The 19,737-nt window shown below is 41.3% G+C and overlaps 1 protein-coding gene across 1 annotated transcript in view; it reads left to right on the plus strand.

Annotated features, from left to right (window-relative positions):
* znf385d (zinc finger protein 385D) overlaps positions 1–16,829 on the plus strand; it is a 137,971-nt gene extending 121,142 nt beyond the window's left edge. The window contains exons 7-8 of the mRNA XM_034697091.1: positions 5,690–5,791; positions 14,847–16,829. Coding sequence (XP_034552982.1) covers positions 5,690–5,791; positions 14,847–15,101 — 357 coding nt within the window. The 3' untranslated portion in view covers positions 15,102–16,829. The remainder of the gene's footprint in view (positions 1–5,689; positions 5,792–14,846) is intronic.
* The last annotated feature ends 2,908 nt before the right edge of the window (positions 16,830–19,737 follow it).

A 19,737-nucleotide genomic window follows, 5' to 3' on the forward strand; every position in this document is an offset into this window, starting at 1 on the left:
ATCTGCTGCAAGGAGTTTAGACACAGACAGAAACCCAGCAATGAATAATTTATTGACTGGACGTAAAAGACTATTTGTGTTCTTGTCAATCCAAATTCTGATGTCTTCTTTGTTTATTCAGATTAACTTGTTGGTTTTGACATCAAAAAATCCTTTAACATCTTCTCAAAGCATGATATGGGGGGCAGTGAAGTGCTCTTTGGTAAACGCTTTCCACCTTGTACCCTGCAGTGCCGTAAGTGCCGTCATTTTCACCCTGGGTGTCCTCGGTCACGGAGAAACCTTCGAAGCAGTTATCCTTTTTTTCCCTTGAGATGGAAATGTGTATTTGTAATCTTTGCCCGCTCCTTCTCCGTTGGTCAGGATTCAACTTCCACAAGTGATAACCTTTTCTTTCCTGAAATGCCACCAAACCTGTCTCGAGGGCAACATGTATCTATAAATCATGACTTGTAATTAAAAGAAACCGGACTGGAAAGGTCTGGCAGCAGGAGTCAAAGCATGAGTAGTGCAGCAGGTTGTCATGAAACTCATTATCATCATTCTGCAAAAATCAGAGCCGGGGAAGTAAGGGTGTGTTCAGGGGTGGCCAGGGTCCCCTAAACATCTGTTTGGCCACTCTACAATCCTTACCTATCGTTAATATCTGCCCAGTCAGAGCTGAGACTTGTGTGCATACCACAATGTTTTCCTAACCTGTCAATCATCAGAATGTATGCACTATAAAACAAATCCACCCCTGTACAGTGTGTACAGATAAAGAAATTAGCTGCATAGACCGTTTATTATTTGTACCAAGCTGTTAGCCTCTGCTGTTAAACAAGCAGTTTAACACTGGACCTTAATTTGGACTCCTCACTGCTTAGTGGACACTTAAGGAACTGCAGTTTTTTGCACTTCTGCATTGGTTTTATTATCTGTCACAGGAGTGTGCCGCTTGGTTCACACCAACTGAGACCATGATGCATCAGGCAGTTAATTACTTTTGTAGCATTTTGGTGTCAGACGTTTTCATTGTTGTTGTCGAACAATGATGTAGCCTCTTGAAGTGATAGACAGCATTTCAGGTCTTCTTTCTAGCCAGCAGATAAGAATAAAGGAATTTCAACATAGACTCCCTTTTCCCTACGCTGTCATATTTACAGTCAGACTGACGTTGTGAGAATCCAGAATGTAGTTGGAGTCAAGAAGTGACGTCCAAAAGTGGATTGATGATTGTTTTTTTATTTCTCACTTATTTATATAGAGTCAAATCACAACAAATGTTATCTCATGAACCTTTTACAAACAGAGCAGGTCTAGACCGTACTCTATGTTCTATTATTAACAAAGACCCAACATCAAGACAGGATAAGATCCAGTCCCAATCTTACAGACAGGACTCAGTCTGATCTCATCTTAATCCACCATGAGCAGAGCACTTTGCAGCATTTAGCAAGTTACAGTGGCAAGGAGAAACTTCCTTTAACAGGCAGAAACCTCCAACAGGACCAGACTCATGTTAGACACACATCTGCTGAGACCGGGTTGGGGTTGGACAGAGGGATAGAGGAGATGAAGAGAGAGAGAGGGAAGGACCAGGGGACCTTTGTCATTTTTACTTTATTTGTGTTCTTAGATTAGATGTAAATGTCTGTAGTTATTCTAAGAATTTAAGAGGGGAATTATTGTAATATTTTTAGATTTTTGAAAACCTAAGCATTGATGCAAATTTTATAGCTAGACACCTCTGCCGGCGTATCGTTCTTGATGTTCTGGGAAGTTATGGGGCGCCGTTTGTATAGTTGTGGACACTGAAAATAACAGCTACAATTCTCCACATTTAGCTCCAAAAATGTCATAAAAATGTAGAGTGCATTTTCAAAAGTCACTTTTTTTTTATCATATTTAGGGGAATATTTGTGATCTTCTTCACATTTAATTTTGTTGTGAAATATATATTAAGTTAAAATCACTGTTAAATCCAAATGCTAAATATAAATATAAATGTTCAATCTAAATGTTATATATAAATCTAAATTTTAAATGTTAAAGGTGACATATCAAGCTTTTTTCATCAATATATATTGGTCTAAGAGGTCCCCAAAACATGTCTTTAAAGTTTATGCTAAAAAAAACACTTTGAAATCAGATTTTAGTCTGCCTGAAAATCCCTCTTCTTTAGTCCTCCTCAGAACACTCTGTTTTCTCTCTGACCACGCCCCCTCAGAAAGTGGGTGTGGCCTCGGCTCTCTAGCACGTTGAACTAATGTTTACATGTTGGCTGAATATACACGGCTGCTCACAGAACCGCGTTACTTTAACCCTCTGAATCTGATCCAGAATCTGATCCTGACAGAGAGGCGCCTGCAGCAGGACCTTTCTGAAGGATTGGTCACAGATTTAGTGTTTCTTGTTGTTTTATTTATCAGTATGTAGACGTGTGTCTTGGTACACAGCTACGAACATGTAGCTATGTGGCTATGCTAACTAGCGCTAGCACTTATCCATGATAAATAAAAATCATCCACTAGATCTTCAAATCTGCAGACGTGGGGAGTAAAATCGACCTCTACCAGAAAGGCAGCAGGACCTTTCTGAACGATTGGTCACAGATTTAGTGTTTCTTGTTGTTTTATTTTTCAGTATGTCGACGTGTGTCTTGGTACACAGCTACAGCTATGAACATGTAGCTATGTGGCTATGCTAATTAGCGCTAGCACTTTTCCATGACAAATAAAAATCATCCACTAGATCTTCAAATCTGCAGACGTGGGGAGTAAAACCGACCTCTGTGTTTATTAAGACAGCCTACAACTAGCATGCCTCCCTCCTAAGCTCCTTGTTAGCACACGTGTGCAGGGAATGAAAAACTGAGAAGTTGAGTTGTATTTTATACAGTCTATGGGCTGAACAAGCTCTGAGCTCTGACTCCGTTACAGACCGGATATTGTTGTTACTTAACAAAAACACGGAAGTCTGAAACGGCTCGTTTCACACACATTTACAGAAAGGTGGAGAAATCAGAACAGGGGCAGAATGGATTTTTTTCATTCTCGGGGGGTTTGTACAGTCATGGCCAAAAGTTTTGAGAATGACACAAATATTACATTTTCACAAAGTCTGCTGCTTCAGGGTTTTTAGGTGTTTTTGTCAGATGTTTCTATGGTATAATCAAATACAATTAGAAGTATTTCATAAGTATCAAAAGCTTTTATTGAGAATTACACAGAATTCATGCAATAAGTCAATATTTGCAGTGTTGACCCTTCTTTTTCAAGACCTCTGCAATTCTCCCTGGCATGCTGTCAATCAACTTCTGGACCAAATCCTGACTGATGGCAGTCCATTCTTGCATAATCAATGCTTGGAGTTTGTCAGAATTTGTGGGTTTTTGATTGTCCACCCGCCTCTTGAGGATTGACCACAAGTTCTCAATGGGATTAAGATCTGGGGAGTTTCCTGGCCAAGGGCCCAAAATCTTAATGTTTTGTCCCCCGAGCCATTTTGTTATGACTTTTGCTTTATGGCAAGGTGCTCCATCATGCTGGAAAAGGCATTCTTCATCACCAAACTGCCCTTGGATGGTTGGGAGAAGTTGCTCTTGGAGGACGTTCTGGTACCATTCTTTATTCATGGCTGTGTTTTTAGGCAAGATTGTGAGAGAGCCCACTCCCTTGACCGAAAAGCAACCCCACACATGAATGGTCTCAGGATGCTTCACTGTTGGCAAGAGACAGGACCGATGGTAGCGCTCACCTCGTCTTCTCCGAACAAGCCCTCCTCCAGATGCCCCAAACAATCGGAAAGGGGATTCATCAGAGAAAATGAATTTACCCCAGTCCTCAGCAGTCCAGTCCCTGTACCTTCTGCAGAATATCAGTCTGTCCCTGATGTTTTTACTGGAGAGAAGTGGCTTCTTTGCTGCCCTCCTTGACACCAGGCCTTCCTCCAAAAGTCTTCGCCTCACTGTGCGTGCAGATGCACTCACACCTGCCTGCTGCCATTCCTGAGCAAGCTCTGCACTGGTGGTGGCCCGATCCCGCAGCTGTAACACCTTCAGGAGACGGTCCTGGCGCTTGCTGGACTTTCTTGGGCGCCCTGGAGCCTGTTTGGCAACAATTGAACCTCTCTCCTTGAAGTTCTTGATAATTCGATAGACGGTTGACTGAGGTGCAATCTTACTTGCTGCTATAAACTTCCCTGTTAGGCCCTTTTTGTGCAATGCAATGATGGCTGCACGTGTTTCCTTGCAGGTAACCATGGCTAACAGATGAGGAACAATGGTGTCATGCACCATCTTCCTTTTAAAGTGTCCAGTCACTCAATCATGACAGATTGATCGCCAGCCTTGTCCTCATCAACACCCACACCTGTGTTAATGTGTGTGACACCTGTGTGTCATTGAAATGATGTTAGCTGGTCCTTTTGTGGCAGGGCTGAAATGCAGTGGAAATGTGTTTTTGGTGATAAAGTTCATTTTCAAGGCAAAGAGGGACTTTGCAATTAATTGCAGTTGAGCTGATCACTCCTCATAACATTCTGGAGTATATGCAAATTGCCATTATAAAAACTGAAACAGCAGACTTTGTGAAAATTAATAGTTGTGTCATTCTCAAAACTTTTGGCCATGACTGTAGACATGCCAGGGACACATATTTCAGGTAGAGAACCATCAAAAAGTCCATTTTGCATGATATGTCACCTTTAAATCAAAGTTTTATGTATAAATATAAATGTTAAATGAGAAAGAGCACAAATATTCCTCTAAATGTGATTAAAAAAAGTGACTTTTAAAAATGTACTCTACATTTGTATGATGTTTTGGAGCTAAATGTGGAGAAATGTTGATGCTATTTTCAGTGTACACTACTGTATAAGCGGCGCCTCATAGGAAGTAGCTATAATTGTGAGTTGGTTGCATCTGCATACATATATGTGATTTACCAGTTATCTTTTCTGTGCTGTGGTGTTCAGGGGGATACATTGCTATTTGGTGAAGTCATCTGGTGAAAATTGTTCATCTCACTCAATTAGTGCAACAACTGATGCCCAGGTTTCTGTTTGATGTTACTATGAATATTCATGAACACAAGAAGATAAACCTGATAAATCTGGCTACCTCCTGGTGTCCTCTCTTGTCCCATAAATTGTCCGCTCACACCCAAAGAACTGTTTAAACAGTCAACATGTCCTGAGAACATTTCCTCCCATGAGGGTGATCAGCTCTGATTCGAATGACCCTGAACATGTTTGCACAGACTTGTTTGCTCGCTGCCAGTAAAGAGGTTTGAATAGTTATTTATGGTTCTGTGGTTCCAGTGCACTTCACAATTGTTTTCCTCTGAATGCTTTCTGTGGTTTCCATGGTTACACAGCAAGTTTTGGCTATTGAAAAAGATTTCAGCAATCATAAACACGGCAAATAGCTGTGCACATTAATAAGAGCAGCGGTCGACCTTTCTTTTTTGACTCCGTGTTGATGACAAGAAAGGAAAAATTTAAGGCAACAAAGAGGAAAACACTCTGCGCCTGAATACGCTTTTATGTGACTCCTTTTGCTTTCCAGCGATGAGTTTTATAGCACAGTGTTTTTCAAAGTAGGGGTCCCGACTCGCCTGAGGGGCGGACCAGGAGGTGTTTGGATGGTCAGGAGAACCTTCAGTATAATGTGCCTCTGTCTGACGCTTGTTTTCTGTTTCACTTTCAGCACATCAGCAGCCGGCGTCATAAAGACCGAGCAGCGGGTAAACCAGCCAAACCCAAATACAGCCCCTACAGCAAACCACAGAAAGGCCAGAGCAAGCAGCCGGTGAGTCACCGCACGCCTCAGTCACCTTATCAGCAGCTACAGTCTGCTGTGGACACAACAATCACTCTGACTCAGGTCTATTAGCCTGGACGGAGACAGACGTATCAAACCCTGAGAGTGTCTTTGTTTGATATCTGAGACTGATTATTGTCATTATCCCGCTCCAGCGTTCCAGACACTCTCTGTTTGTGCAGTCTGCAGGTCAAATCAAAAAGCTGAACTCTGATTTGTACAGTTCTTTTTTGCCCTGTTTGCATTGGAGATCCTGTTTCACAAAACCTCACGCAGGGATTTGACAATTTAATATTTCTTTTGTTGGGAGTGAAAATCCTGCACCTCTCTCTTAGAGTGTGAAGGTCTGTTCTGCGATAAGGCACATTCAATCCACCTGACAGCACCTAATTTAATGAAATGCCATATTTTATAGCTGGTTTACCTGTAACTGAGGTTTTATTAAAAGTCTGTCAGGGAGAACAGTGTGATTAAATTTAAAATCTGTGTTTTATAGGTAGAAATGGAACATGGCAAGGCTGCTCTTACACAGCATGCTGAAGGCAAACTGCAGACTAAGGATGACTCTCTTTATGTATAATTGTAAATGTCACTTTAAGCTTGTTTGGAGAACCTCAGCGTGAGGTTTTCTGCATCCAGGCAGTTCAGATTCATGTCAGCCATCTCCACATGGCACAGACTACGAGGAGTGTTTACTTCCCTCGCATGATTGTTTAGGAGTTCCTCGCCTGGCATTTATTAAACCCTTAAAACCTCATTTGTGTTCATCGAGATTACAAATGTAGAAGTTTGCTTTATGAGAAAATAACCTCAAATTGATGAGATGTTACTCGATAACTTTGCTTACATTTGCTGTGCAAAGATTTATGAACGTGTAAACAGTTCACGCTCCTGAATCTCTGCTCAACAAACTGTTGGGTATCTGCAGCCTGCTCTCGCTGTACCGGGTCAAAATAAAGAATGGGCCTTAAACTAGCAATTTCATCATGATCAGGTTTTTCAGCATCCCGTTTTTATGAACATGCATGATGACTTGATTCCAAAAAACGGGATGAGCCCTTGTTCTGATTTTGAGAGGCTCATTTTTGCTACCTGGAGGACTCTAAGAGGAGTCTGGATACTTTGGCATGCATAGACCAAGCGGCAACCTCTGGTTTAAAAATATGAGTCCAATTCAGAAGTGCTAAAAACTGCAGTTCATCAAGGATCTGCTTGAGGCTGGCTCCAGAAGTACCGGAAACCACATACACACCAATTCAAAAAAGCCGATTTTACAGCAGAAATAAACATGTTTACAGCCTGGTACAAAAAACGAGTGTAGTCTGGATAGCTCATTAATTGTAGGGGGTGAATTTTTTCATAACGTGGTAATTTCAAAGATATTAAGATTACAAGCCTTCCAATGAGAGGCACAGCTGACTTGATTCATAATAACAGTAAAAATAAAAATACATTTTATTTATAAAAGTGCTTTAAAAGGTTATCCAAGACACTTTACAGGAAAATAAACTGTACAATAGAAAAGCCAAAGAAAACAGTGCAAAAAAGCAAAGCAGCAAAACAAAACAAAACAAAACAAAACAAACAAAAATCAACATTTATAGGTTAAAAGCCTTTGTAAATAGGTGGGTTTTGAGTCCGGATTTGAATGTATTGAGTGAGGTAGAAAATCTGAGGTGTTGGGGGAGAGAGTTCCAGAGGGTGGGGGCAGCGACAGAGAAGGCCCTGTCCCCCCAGGTTCGGTGCTTGGGTTTGGTGAGAGGGGTGAGGAGGTTGGCGTTGGTGGAGCGGAGGTTGCGGGTGGGATTGTATGGCGGCAGAAGGTCAGTGAGGTAGGAGGGAGCTAGGTTATGGAGGGCTTTATAGGTGATGAGGAGGATCTTGTACTGTATTCGGGAGGTGATGGGAAGCCAATGAAGGTTCTGAAGGACTGGGGTGATGTGGTCTCTGGAGCGGGTATGAGTGAGGAGGCTTGCAGCTGAGTTTTGAATGTATGATTGACAGGCGGGAACACTGTACTGTTGGCTAGGAGGCTCAAAGCCCGTCTCTTTACATCACACTCACTGGACAGCAGCAATATGGCTCCCACAGACGATTGGCCTCAAAACAGCGTTTCAGAAACAGATTGGTGGCGTCACGGATACTACATCCATTATTTATACAGTTCAGTCAGACAACTCACGTTTAAATTGTTTATTGTAGCAGCAAAAACATATTCATGTTTGGCGCCCAGGCTCCGGCCTCATCACTCCCTGCAGAAAGTTTACATGCAGACTTTGAGGAGTGATGAGCAAAACATACTAAACACCCCCGGAGCCTGCAGGTGGAAGCTGGGGAGGCGGCGGTGAAGAAGAAATATCAGCAATGGCATGCAGCAGCAGAGTCGTTGACAGGCAGAGGGAAAGATGGGAGATTTTTCCCAATTTAGATAGACCGCCAATTTGAGAGGCAGAGGGCAGGATTGGATGATGGATAAGAGAGTGGGACATGTGACGTGTATGGCATTGCAGCTCGAGTTGTCTGCCTGAACTAGCTCGCAGGCGTCGCTCCATTTTATGGCATAGACCCTTTTAGTGATAGTAAAAACTACAAAAAAAATTGTAGGCGGGGCTTAGTTGTAGGTAAAACAGTCTTCTAGGCATGTTATCCAGCACTAGCCAGCAAGTTGTTGTTGAAAAAGATCGGCTAAGAGATAAGTAGTAGAGTTTTGTCCACAGGGGGCGACAGAGTCAACATCAATGCGATGCATAGCTACACGTGCTTCTCCTTTAAGAAGCTCTTTGTTTTAGGACTGGTTCCTGAGATATGTGACCTATGAAACTACATCCGTCTAACATGGAGCGACACCTCTGAGCGAGTCCAGGCGGGCACTAATTTCACATTCACCATGCGCCTTTCTCACAACCACCTGACAAACCTATCCTCCTAATTTGGCAGTCTATGTAAGCTGCAGGATTTGTGGTGTCTGCCTCTCCCCTGCACCTGTGCTGGGCTCAAACTTTCAGCCCCACCACCTCCCATGATGCACCTGCAGGCTTTGACTACAGCAGGTTTAAGATACGATTCCATCACTTCTCAGTTTCTTCATTTGAAGTTAATCTAAGAGGAGCACTGAGGTCGGATCAGAGACGCCATGATACGATGTTCAGCTGCTGCAGTAAAAGTTTCATAAAAGCATGGTTTTCAAATGGAGGATGTGTTTAGCTCTGTGGTTCTGACTGTTATATGTGGTGAACCCCGGCCTTTCGGTCCCTGAGGGATGTCAAAAGTTTCCATTTATTTATTTATTTTGTGGCGTGCCTCGTGGCAGGATCAGTAGGACGCACGAGGGAGACGTGCTGCTTCAATGTGGGGAAGATAAGCCCGGCTCTCTCCGTCTCACAGAAGCTCTCAGAAGACGACATTCATCACACCCACTGTTTGACGAGACGAAGCGTGGGGGTTAGCAGTGTGGGGGAAATGACTTTTTGTGAAACCCATCATTGACTGAGTTAACGGAGAGGAGCTTCTTTGATGAGCGCAGAGTAAAGAATGCTTCCCATCGGGTTACGATGCCTGAGTCAGTGATTGATAACCCATGACAACGGCTGCCATCCTGCCGCTGTGAGACCGTAGCTTTTCCATTACTGATACACAAGATTAAGCCAGATAACTTTGGTGACCTTTTCACCCCATTAGCTTGTTTTTTGGAGGATGGCTGCTTTTTGCCATTTTGTCTGCCCGTCATTTCTTTCCTTTATTCCTTTTTCTTACTTAATAAAAACTCTGCCCTCCCTCTCAGGCCCATTCTTCTCTCTTCATGTGGAAAACAAAAGGACACTCCTGCAAAACATACCCACAAATAAAACAGATATGACAGATAGAAGGGATGTCTGGACTCAGTGATTCGATGTGCAAGTTTTATGTTAGACAGCTTGCAGTTTTCCTTCCATTCTCTCGTTTCTTTCCATTTGTTTTCCTCACAAAAAATGCTCCACAGTCACTCAACATGCTGTCATACTTTTCTACAAATAAGAAGGATTCAGGCCTACAAATATACCAACAAAAAACAGCATGTGGAAGGTATCAGAGGCCTCCATTCAGTGATTCATGGTCCACGTTTTATGTCTGTGACAGCACTGCATTTGTCCGCCTGCATTTCTTTCTTTGGTTCTTTTATTCCTTTGTTTCTTTCCTATATAAAACTAACCCCATAACCAAAATTCAAGAATTTGTTTAAAGGTGACATATCACGCTTTTTTCATCAATATATATTGGTCTAAGAGGTCCCCAAAACATGTCTTTAAAGTTTATGCTCAAAAAAACACTTTGAAATCAGATTTTGGTCTGCCTGAAAAGCCCTCTTCTTCAGCCCTGCTCAGAACGGTCTGTTTTCTCTCTGACCACGCCCCCTCAGGAAGTGGGTGTGGCCTCGGCTGTCCAGCACGTTGATCTAATGTTGACATGTTGGCTGAATATACACGGCTGCTCACAGACCCGCGTTACTTCAACCCTCTGAATCTGATCCAGAATCTGATCCTGACAGAGAGGCGCCTGCAGCAGGACCTTTCTGAACGATTGGTCACAGATTTAGTGTTTCTTGTTGTTTTATTTGTCAGTATGTCGACGTGTGTCTTTGTACACAGCGACGAAACATGTAGCTATGTGGCTATGCTAACTAGCGCTAGCACTTTTCCATGACAAATAAAAATCATCCACTAGATCTTCAAATCTGCAGACGTGGGGAGTAAAACCGACCTTTGTGTTTATTAAGACAGCCTGCAACTAGCATGCCTCCCTCTTAAGCTCCTTGTTACCACACATGTGTGCAGGGAATGAAAAACAGAGGAGGGGTTGAGTTGTATTTTATACCGTCTATGGGCTGAACAAGCTCCGAGCTCTGACTCTGTTACAGACCGGATATTGTTGTTATGTAACAAAAACACGGAAGTCTGAAACGGCTCGTTTCACACACATTTACAGAAAAGTGGAGAAATCAGAACAGGGGCAGAAGTGATTTTTTTCATTTGGGGGGGTTTGCAGACATGCCAGAGACACATATTTCAGGTAGAGAACCATTAAAAAGTAGATTTTGGATGATATGTCTTTAATGTGCAAAAAGAATAACCACTGGAGACACACCACCACGTTAAAGGTCACATATAATGCAAACTGGACTTTTTAATGGTTCTCTACCTGAAATATGTGTCCCTGGCATGTCCACAAACCCCCTGAAAATAAAAAGAATCCATTCTGCCCCTGTTCTGATTTCTCCACCTTTCTGTAAATGTGTGCTGAAACAAGCTGCTTCAGTTTTCAGTGTTTTTCATACGTCACAACAATATCCGGTCCGTAACGGAGTCAGAGCTGGGAGCTTGTTCAACTCAACCCCTCCCCCTCCGTTTTTCATTCCCTGCACACATTTGTGCTAACAAGGAGCTTAGGAGGGAGGCATGCTAGTTGTAGGCTGTCTTAATAAACACAAAGGTCGGTTTTACTCCCCACGTCTGCAGATTTGAAGATCTAGTGGATGATTTTTATTTTTCATGGAAAAGTGCCAGCGCTAGTTAGCATAGCCACATAGCTACATGCTCGTCGCTGTGTACCAAGACACACGTCTACATACTGACAAATAAAACAACAAGAAACACAAAATCTGTGACCAATCGTTCAGAAAGGTCCTGCTGCAAGCGCCTCTCTGTCAGGATCAGATTCTGGATCAGATTCAGAGGGTTGAAGTAACGCGGGTCTGTCAGCAGCCAACATGTAAACATTAGATCAACGTGCTAGACAGCCGAGGGCACATCCACTTCCTGATGGGGCGTGGTCAGAGAGCTCATTCTCATTTAAAGGCACAGACACAGAAAACAGCCTGTTCTGAGCAGGGCTGAAAAAGAGGGGTTTACAGGCAGACCAAAATCTGATTTCAAAGTGTTTTTTTGAGCAATAAACTTTAAAGACATGTTTTGTGGACCTCTTAGACTAATATATTTTGATGAAAAGAGCATAATATGTCACCTTTAAAGTAGCATTTGACAGATAAAGAAATGGTTTGGGTTCAATGATTCGATGCAGAAGATTTATTCCTGTGACACTCTTTTTTCTTTCCTTCTTCATCCCTTGTTCTTCTCTTTTTCACTTAACACAGTCGCTCTCCTGTGCCAGTACACTTTGTTCAAACAAAAAAAAAGCCTCATGACCGCAAACATACCAGCAAAAACTAGTAGATGTGACAGATATGAAAGAAGTCTGGATTCAGAGATTCAGTGTGCAAGTTTTATGACGGTGAAAATGTCCTGTTTGTCTATTTCTTCATCCTTTGGTTCCCTCATCCCTTGTTCTTTTTTCACTCACAAAATGCATAACCATGACCGATCTTAAAGGAATCATTCTTTTTTATGTGCCAAAAAGGACACCACTGGAAACATACCATCAAGAAACAGCTGAATCTGTCAGAAATGAAAGAGGTTCAGTGATTCAAAATGAGAGTTTTATGTTTGAGACAGCTTTCCGTCCTCCGTTCATTCTTTCATTCCTCTTTTACTTTCTGCCTTTTCTTGTCCTTCTTCCTGAAAAAGACGTCCATTGTAACTTTTTAATGTTTTCTTATTTTTTATGTCCAGAAAAATAAAAATCACTGCCAAGAGACATCCAAAAAAACAGCATAGTTTGACAGATATAAAAGAGGTCTGGATTCAGTGATTCAATGTGCAAGTTTGATGCTTCAGACAGCTTTGTCTGCGTCTATCCAGTCTTTCTTTCTTTGCTTATCTATTATTTTTCTTCACTTTACTACAAAAACTAAAGCTGTAGTTACTCTGAAACTCCAGTATTACAAAAAGGCCTCATTTCTGCAAACACACCAAGCAAACAGAACATTTGACAGATAAAAAAAGAGGTCTGGATTTGCTGCGTTTGCCCATCTATCTTTTTCCCTGTGCCTCTTTCATTCAATTTTCTTTCCTTATTTACAAAAAACATCTCCACCGCTACTCTTAAAGTAATCCTTGATTTCTAAAGTGCATGAAAAGAACATAACTACAAGCACACGTCCACATTTCACAGTTCTAGAAGAGTTTGGAGGTTCAGTGTGAGTTTTATGCTCCCCGCATTGACAGCAGTCTAAGGAGTAATTTCCCAGAAGACTCACATCCAGCTTGCAGGTAAACTGGTTGTTTATCAAGCTAAAAAGGTTGACATGTCTTTCGCAGTTATCCGGATAAACTCGGGTTCCTCGCAGACCATCTGGAACTCTGTCAGTAATTAGTGTCTGATTTCTGGCACCTGTTTGATCCCCTGTAAAGCTCTCTGGCTTCAGCTCTCTGTGTGCCTGCAGACTACGGCAGCAGAGTCCTCTGACAGCATGTTCACTGTTTATTCATGTTTCTTGTAATTATTCTGATTTAGGATTCGAATCCTATCTATGACACCAGCATGTTATCTCTATTGAACCTGGATTCTCACAGGCAACAGTCCAGAAAACATGAAACAGATAGACTGTATTCTCAAAGATTAGAATGTTAAACATGACAAAGAGTTAAAGAGTCCAACTAAAGACATTCAATGCACAGGTTCAAAAAGAGAAGGGAAAATCATGCAAAACTTGGTTTGAGAAGCTGGTCACTAGAGCTGTTTTTTCCTGGATTTGTTCATTTGATGATATCTTGAGTATCAAAATCCTGGTTTTAATATTGTTCTGTAAAGTCAATTTAAAAAAGAACGTCAGGTTAATTTCATGTTAAGTCACTCTGAGGCCTCTGTGCTGCACAAAGTGTGTCCACTGCACCAAATCTATCAGAAAATTTGAAATGCTGATTTTTATTTACACTGTTTGATCAGATAAGATAAGATATACTTTATTGATCCCCTTTGGGGGAAATTATTTTGTTCCAGCAGCTTCCAACACCGGACAGGGGAATGCAACAATGTACTAACATAGTTGAAAATATAATAACAATAATTATAATAATGATAAAGGTAAAATAGAATAGAATAAAATAGAATAAATAGAATAAAATATGGTAAATATTACAGATATATATACACACTATGTACACTTGTATCTGATGAATAGATAGTAAGGTAAGTTGTATCACAGATAAAATTGCACTAGGTTATTAAAAAACATACACAGTATGAAAAAAACAGTGAGCTGGTTACAATAGTTTGTCGGTGTGAATCAGAAACAATGACCAGGAAAGACAGACACATCGTGCCATGTAGTGAAATGAAAGATGAGAACAGATGACTAACGGTTTGATCAGATACTTCCTTTATTGTATCTCAATGAGTAAGATGATGAGAGTAAGACATCTTGGTAACCAAATACTATAATGCTCTACTACCTGATCTAAACAAGCACAGATGACAGATGGCATCTAGCAGTGCGGTGCTGTATGTCAATATTTTGATTTAGAAAACAGAGATAGAGTTGTCTGTAGGCTGTGTCTCATTAAACGGGCAGGCAAGCTCTTCACCAGAGCAATGTGTAACCTGCACAGGCCTGTGGACGAGGATGACCAAAGGCTGGTGGTGCTAGCTCTGCTAAACTAATTTGACAGACTCTGTGACCCTGTGTTTAGCCATGTTGAATAGATTGTGCCCCATTTAAACTGTCTTCTGAATGTTTTTCTTCCATTAGAAAACTTGGTTGGTTGGAATTTAAATTTCTGTTTGAAAAACTAAAACATTATTTGTTTTGGAACATCCCTACTTTTATCTAATGTGCATGGATAGGGGTCAGGAGAGATGCATTCATGTTAGAAAGAAGAAGAGCTTTTTTAATGGGTGACTTTTTAGACTTTTAAAGAAGGGTGAGGAAAACATTCTTTATGCAAGTACACGACAAAACCAACACCGGGTTTAGATGAACTGCTTTGTCCACTGGGGGCTCCAAAATCAACACTAACCAAAAATCACTCACAGGAGCTTAAATGTTAATATTTGTCACAGTATGATGTTGAAAATAATACCTTATTGTCTCTATCTAAATGACTAAAACCCTTTTGTATCATAGTTTTCACACAGAGCCAGTGTTTGACTGTGTCTTGTCTCTGTCTCACAGATAAAGCTGACCCTGGGTAAGGATCGTCAGGTTCAGCCTCTGACTCCTCAGATCATCCCCGCTCACCTGGCAGCAGTGGCAGCAGCCGCCGCCGCCGCCCTCAGCAACTCTTTCCCCCACCGCACGAACCACCTCACTAACCACGCCCCCAGCCCCGCCCTCTTCCAGACTCAGACCCTCTCTGCTGCTCTGCTCCGCCCGGCCCCTGGGCCTGTCAGGACCTCCCACCCACAGGTCCTATTTGCCCCCTATTGACACGAGTGACCGTCTACTGTCCAGGACCAAAACCACAAGCTTCAACCCAGACCAGGAGAAGGAGACTTGTCAGCATTTGTCATGGTAGAGTTATTCCGATACCTGTGGGAGTTTCAGTGTGGGCCTCTGATAACACCAGACGGGCTGTATTATATATGAGATATAATCAGATCTTAATCGGGGATGTTCAAAGGAAAAAGGATAAAAAATGAGATGACATCAGGGAATCCTATCTTGGCTTTTGTTCGGATAAAACATCAATTTAATAATTCATATCTTTTGAGTAGGATTGGGTTACCTCTGTTCCAAGAACTTTGGACTTGAATCCAGTTTCCAGGATAATACGATAGGATCAGGATTAACCAACATTTTTTAAAAGGTCTCCCAATAGAACTTTTTTAAGCCAATGGTTATCAATAGGAACGTTTTTGAATATTCTCACTTGATTTGTTGCATCAACATAGTAGATGGATGTCTGGGTTGTAGAAAGATAGATCATTTTGCCCTTTAATAATTCACAGAATAGCATCAGTATCAAACATGAAATATTTAATAGAAAATCTAACAGTTTGTGTGACCTTTGGCGCCCCCTGTTGACAAAATGTGCAGTATTATGTCTTATTTAGAGAGCTGGTAATCTGGATTTGGTAATCCTTGAGAGTCTGTTTTTGGTTAGGGGTGATGAGATCCAGATATTCTTTATAAACTAAGACAAAAAGTGAATCTAGAATCCTTCCCAGGTTAAACTTTTGAACATCATGGCCCTGGCTTCTGGTCAATCATCATGTGACAATAACAAACAACTGTCTGGTTAGTATCAGCTGAGCCAACTATATGTTAACAATCAGTGTTTTTGCAGCTGTTATATGTGATGTGTGATCACCCGGGTACTAATCTGGTCTGTACTATTACTCTGGGGATTTAGAAAGGGGAGAACGGTATCGGAATATCTCTATTCTATGCATCAACCAGGACCCTGAACATCTTCATACTGTGACCAGACCTTCATCACTCACTCCTCAACACTCCTCTGTACGGATTATCCCAGATTCAAAGCTAACCTCTGGATTACTTCTCTTCTCTGAGAAACTTGGGCTAAAGCATCCACTCTGCCACTCATAGCTCATACCTGGACCCTGAACCTGGACCTGGACCTACATTGTACCGCAATAATATAAAAGACTAACCCCCGTGAACTATGCAGTGTCATTACGTCATGATGCAAGGCACAGTTTGAGCTAAAGTACAGTGAGGATATGCTTTCGGCGCGGCGATAAGATCATTGCTTCAGTGGAGGATTACTGTGGCTCCTGATTTAAAGGCTGTTACTGATCATCGGAGCGAGAAAAGGCCCTCCTCTGTTCCTGTTTGCACTTTAAGCCCCGCCTCTGTTGATGTCTCCATTAGATGGCTAGACTGTGTTAGATCGTTAGCGTACGTGTCGTAATGTGTGTTTTTGTATACGTCCTTGCATATCTACGTGTGTGTATGTATGCAGGTGTGTTTCTGCATGTGTGCTAGTCCATGTTTGTATGATTGTGTGTGTGTATGTGCGTGTTTGAATGTGTGTGTGTGTGAGAGAGGTTCACATCCACCATAAGCCATTCTAGTCGATATCCAGCACACACGTTCATGTCTGGGGCCAGAGGGACCACAAGGCTTGTGTATATTATCTGTCAGTGTGTAAAAGATGAACAATTTCAAATAAAAAGAGTCCTAATTTGTTAATGATGGTCATGTGTTGGTCAGTGGGTGCTAACATGATGTTGTGGTGCAGTGGGCTTCTTAAAGGAGCAGTAAAACACCAAATAGTACCTTTTTTTACTCTCCAAACGTCAAGATTTGAGCGGTATAATGTCACAAGATGCTTTCAAAGACACTCTTCCTCTTGTTACTTGTTTAAAAAAAAAATGATTCAGAGGTTAACTACATCCATTGCCTGTATTCTGGTAATTTAATTCCTGACATGATATAACTTCTATATTTAACAGAACATGTATTTGAAGGATGTTCACTCTCGCTCTGTGGACTCTGAAAGCTCTGCACATCCAGATAAAACTGAAAACACATTTTCATGTGTTCAACTTTCCTCCTGATGATGTGAAGCCACATTACTAAAATGTGTATTTATCTCAGTTGGGCCCTACTTTTAAGCAAATGCTGCTTCAAATGGAGCAATTGTGCCTTTTTTTAAGAACTACTTTGTGCAGTAGAGTTTCTTTTGTATAAACCATGAGGCAACCTCTAGTGTTGAGAAATAAAGCCAATGCAGAAATGCAAGTAACTGCAGTTCCCCAAGTGTCCACTAGAGGCTGGCTTTAAAAGCCAAGGAGACCTAATTAACACACATGCAGAAACAAGCATGTTTACAGCCTGGTATGAAAAATAATTCTGGTCTGTGTGGCTCATTTTTTTATTCGTCTACACTGCAGGGAGGGTGAATTTTCACAACTCATCTGTTTTGATTATGTTAAGGTGGAAAGTCACTGTAAACTTTCAGAATTAGAGGAGCAGAGAGCTGACGGACAGGTGTGCTGCTTGGAGCTGTTTGCCAGGAGTCTGAGGCCCGCTCCAGCTCCACGTCTTTGCCTGTTGTCATCAAAAGTTAGTTTGTATCTGCATTTCCAATACGGTGAGCAGCATCTTTGGGCTTCATGACGCCACTTCAGAAACAAATGGTGACATCACTGAGGCGTTCGTGTTTTACAGTCTGTATTTGACACAGTGCAGCAGTGTGACTCAGAATGTCTTCGTAGAGAACAGTGCACGTGTGTTGCAATGAAGAATAAATCAGACTTCATACTTCTTGTGAAGGATATACAGATAAATTCATTGTTGGTTTAACATTTGGGGGAAACAGAACATTGTGTTCCATACAAATACTTTAATCCTTTTTGTTTAATAGTTCTGTCAGGTATGTCTTTTCTGTGTTCTGTAAGTCAGCATGAAACATGTGCACCAGCTGGATTCACCTGGGACAAAAGAAAAAGCACAGGATGAACAACACAGGTAAAACTGATTGATGCAGCCATGAGATATACATGTTTGTGCAGCCATTAATCTGTTCCTGTTGTAATAAATCGGACAGTGGATCCAGTTTATCTCTGTAGATACAAGCAGAGGTTTGATAAAATGCATACACGTGGCAGACAAACGTCAGCCTTTACATTAAGTTTCAGAAAAAAAGAAGAATAAATCACACACAGTGATGCATGCATGCACACGCACACGCCATAAATACATCCATGATGTCTGACAGCTTAAAGCCAAGATGGCTTTCATCCATCCAGGAAATAACATCATTGACAAACGTTGCTCTGAGCGCCTTAACTTTGACATTTTGGAGGAACCCCAATCCAGAACAACACCATAACTCATACGGTGCATATTCAACTCTGTTGTTCAGCCTGTGAACTTTTCCACGAACCCTAAAGCTTACTCAGCCGTCCCTCTGTCGTAGCACATCTACCCCCAAAATTCCCCGACGCATGAAAGATGGACGTCCAGCCAGATAAGGGAGCTTCTTTCCAGCGAAGGACCCCGATCCAACGTCCAAGAACAATACAGCTGCTCTGTGAGGTGAATCTCTGGCCATCATCTCTCTTCCATTTAATCTCACCGGAGTAATGATCACTAACATCTGTAAGTGGGATGTGGAGTCGATCTATCTGCTGCTAAGGAGAGGTATCAGCAGGAAAACACTCCTTCAACGTGAGAGAGGAGACGCTGTGAACAACTGGATGTCCAGCCGAGCGAAAACTGGAATGTAGATCAGCCAGAAAGTGAGACAGAAGACAGAAATTCACATTATTTGGCTCAGGTTGAAGACAAGAAGAACACAGAGACCAAGTGGACCTGAGCAGAAACATGTTTCTAGAAAATCATAATGGAAAAACCCTGACATGAAGAATCTGTCATCGCGAAATATTAGACATTTATGTATCAACAGTCAGTCAATAAAAAGAAGAAACCTCTAATACTCCAAGTGCACTTTTGTTCCTTTCAATGACTCTTTTTTTCCAGCTGTGTTTTTATCTGCTGACATGATTCCTTTAGCCTTGAACTCCTTTTTTATATCCAAATTGAAGGAGTAAATATTTAGTAAAGATTAAAGACAAAGCTATTTGGGATAATTAAAAAAAGAAAAGTAAGGTTCTTTAATAACTGAAAGATAAATCTCCCTTTCAGTCTTTGACTCTTAATTTAAAAAGTAAAGATAAATCTTTGGGCTGTTCTAGCTCTGTAGTTGGAAACAGATGAAGGACTTAAGTCCAGCTGGATCGTAAAAAAAAACAAGTCCACAAAATGTCTTTTCTTTGTTCATGTTTTGTGCAGGTTTTCTTCAATATTTACTAAAATAACAAAGTGTTTCCGCCAAGACTTTAATCTCTGAATGAGCCGGATGTTTCTTAATTTATTGACTCTCTTTATTAATTCATTTAATCTTCAATGGATTCCTCTAATAGTTTGAAAAAAGGACAATAATATAAAATCCAAAGTACCAAAAACTACACCATGGCAAGTATTAAATTGTATCCTTGACCTCAAGGGGCCCTTATGATAGTCAAATTCACAACTGTAAAACAGCTGATATATTTTCTGACCTACTTATCAATGAAAAGCACAAATTCTCACT

The sequence above is a fragment of the Notolabrus celidotus genome, chromosome 12 (genome assembly GCF_009762535.1).
Source record: "Notolabrus celidotus isolate fNotCel1 chromosome 12, fNotCel1.pri, whole genome shotgun sequence".
Classification (NCBI taxonomy): Eukaryota; Metazoa; Chordata; class Actinopteri; order Labriformes; family Labridae; genus Notolabrus; species Notolabrus celidotus.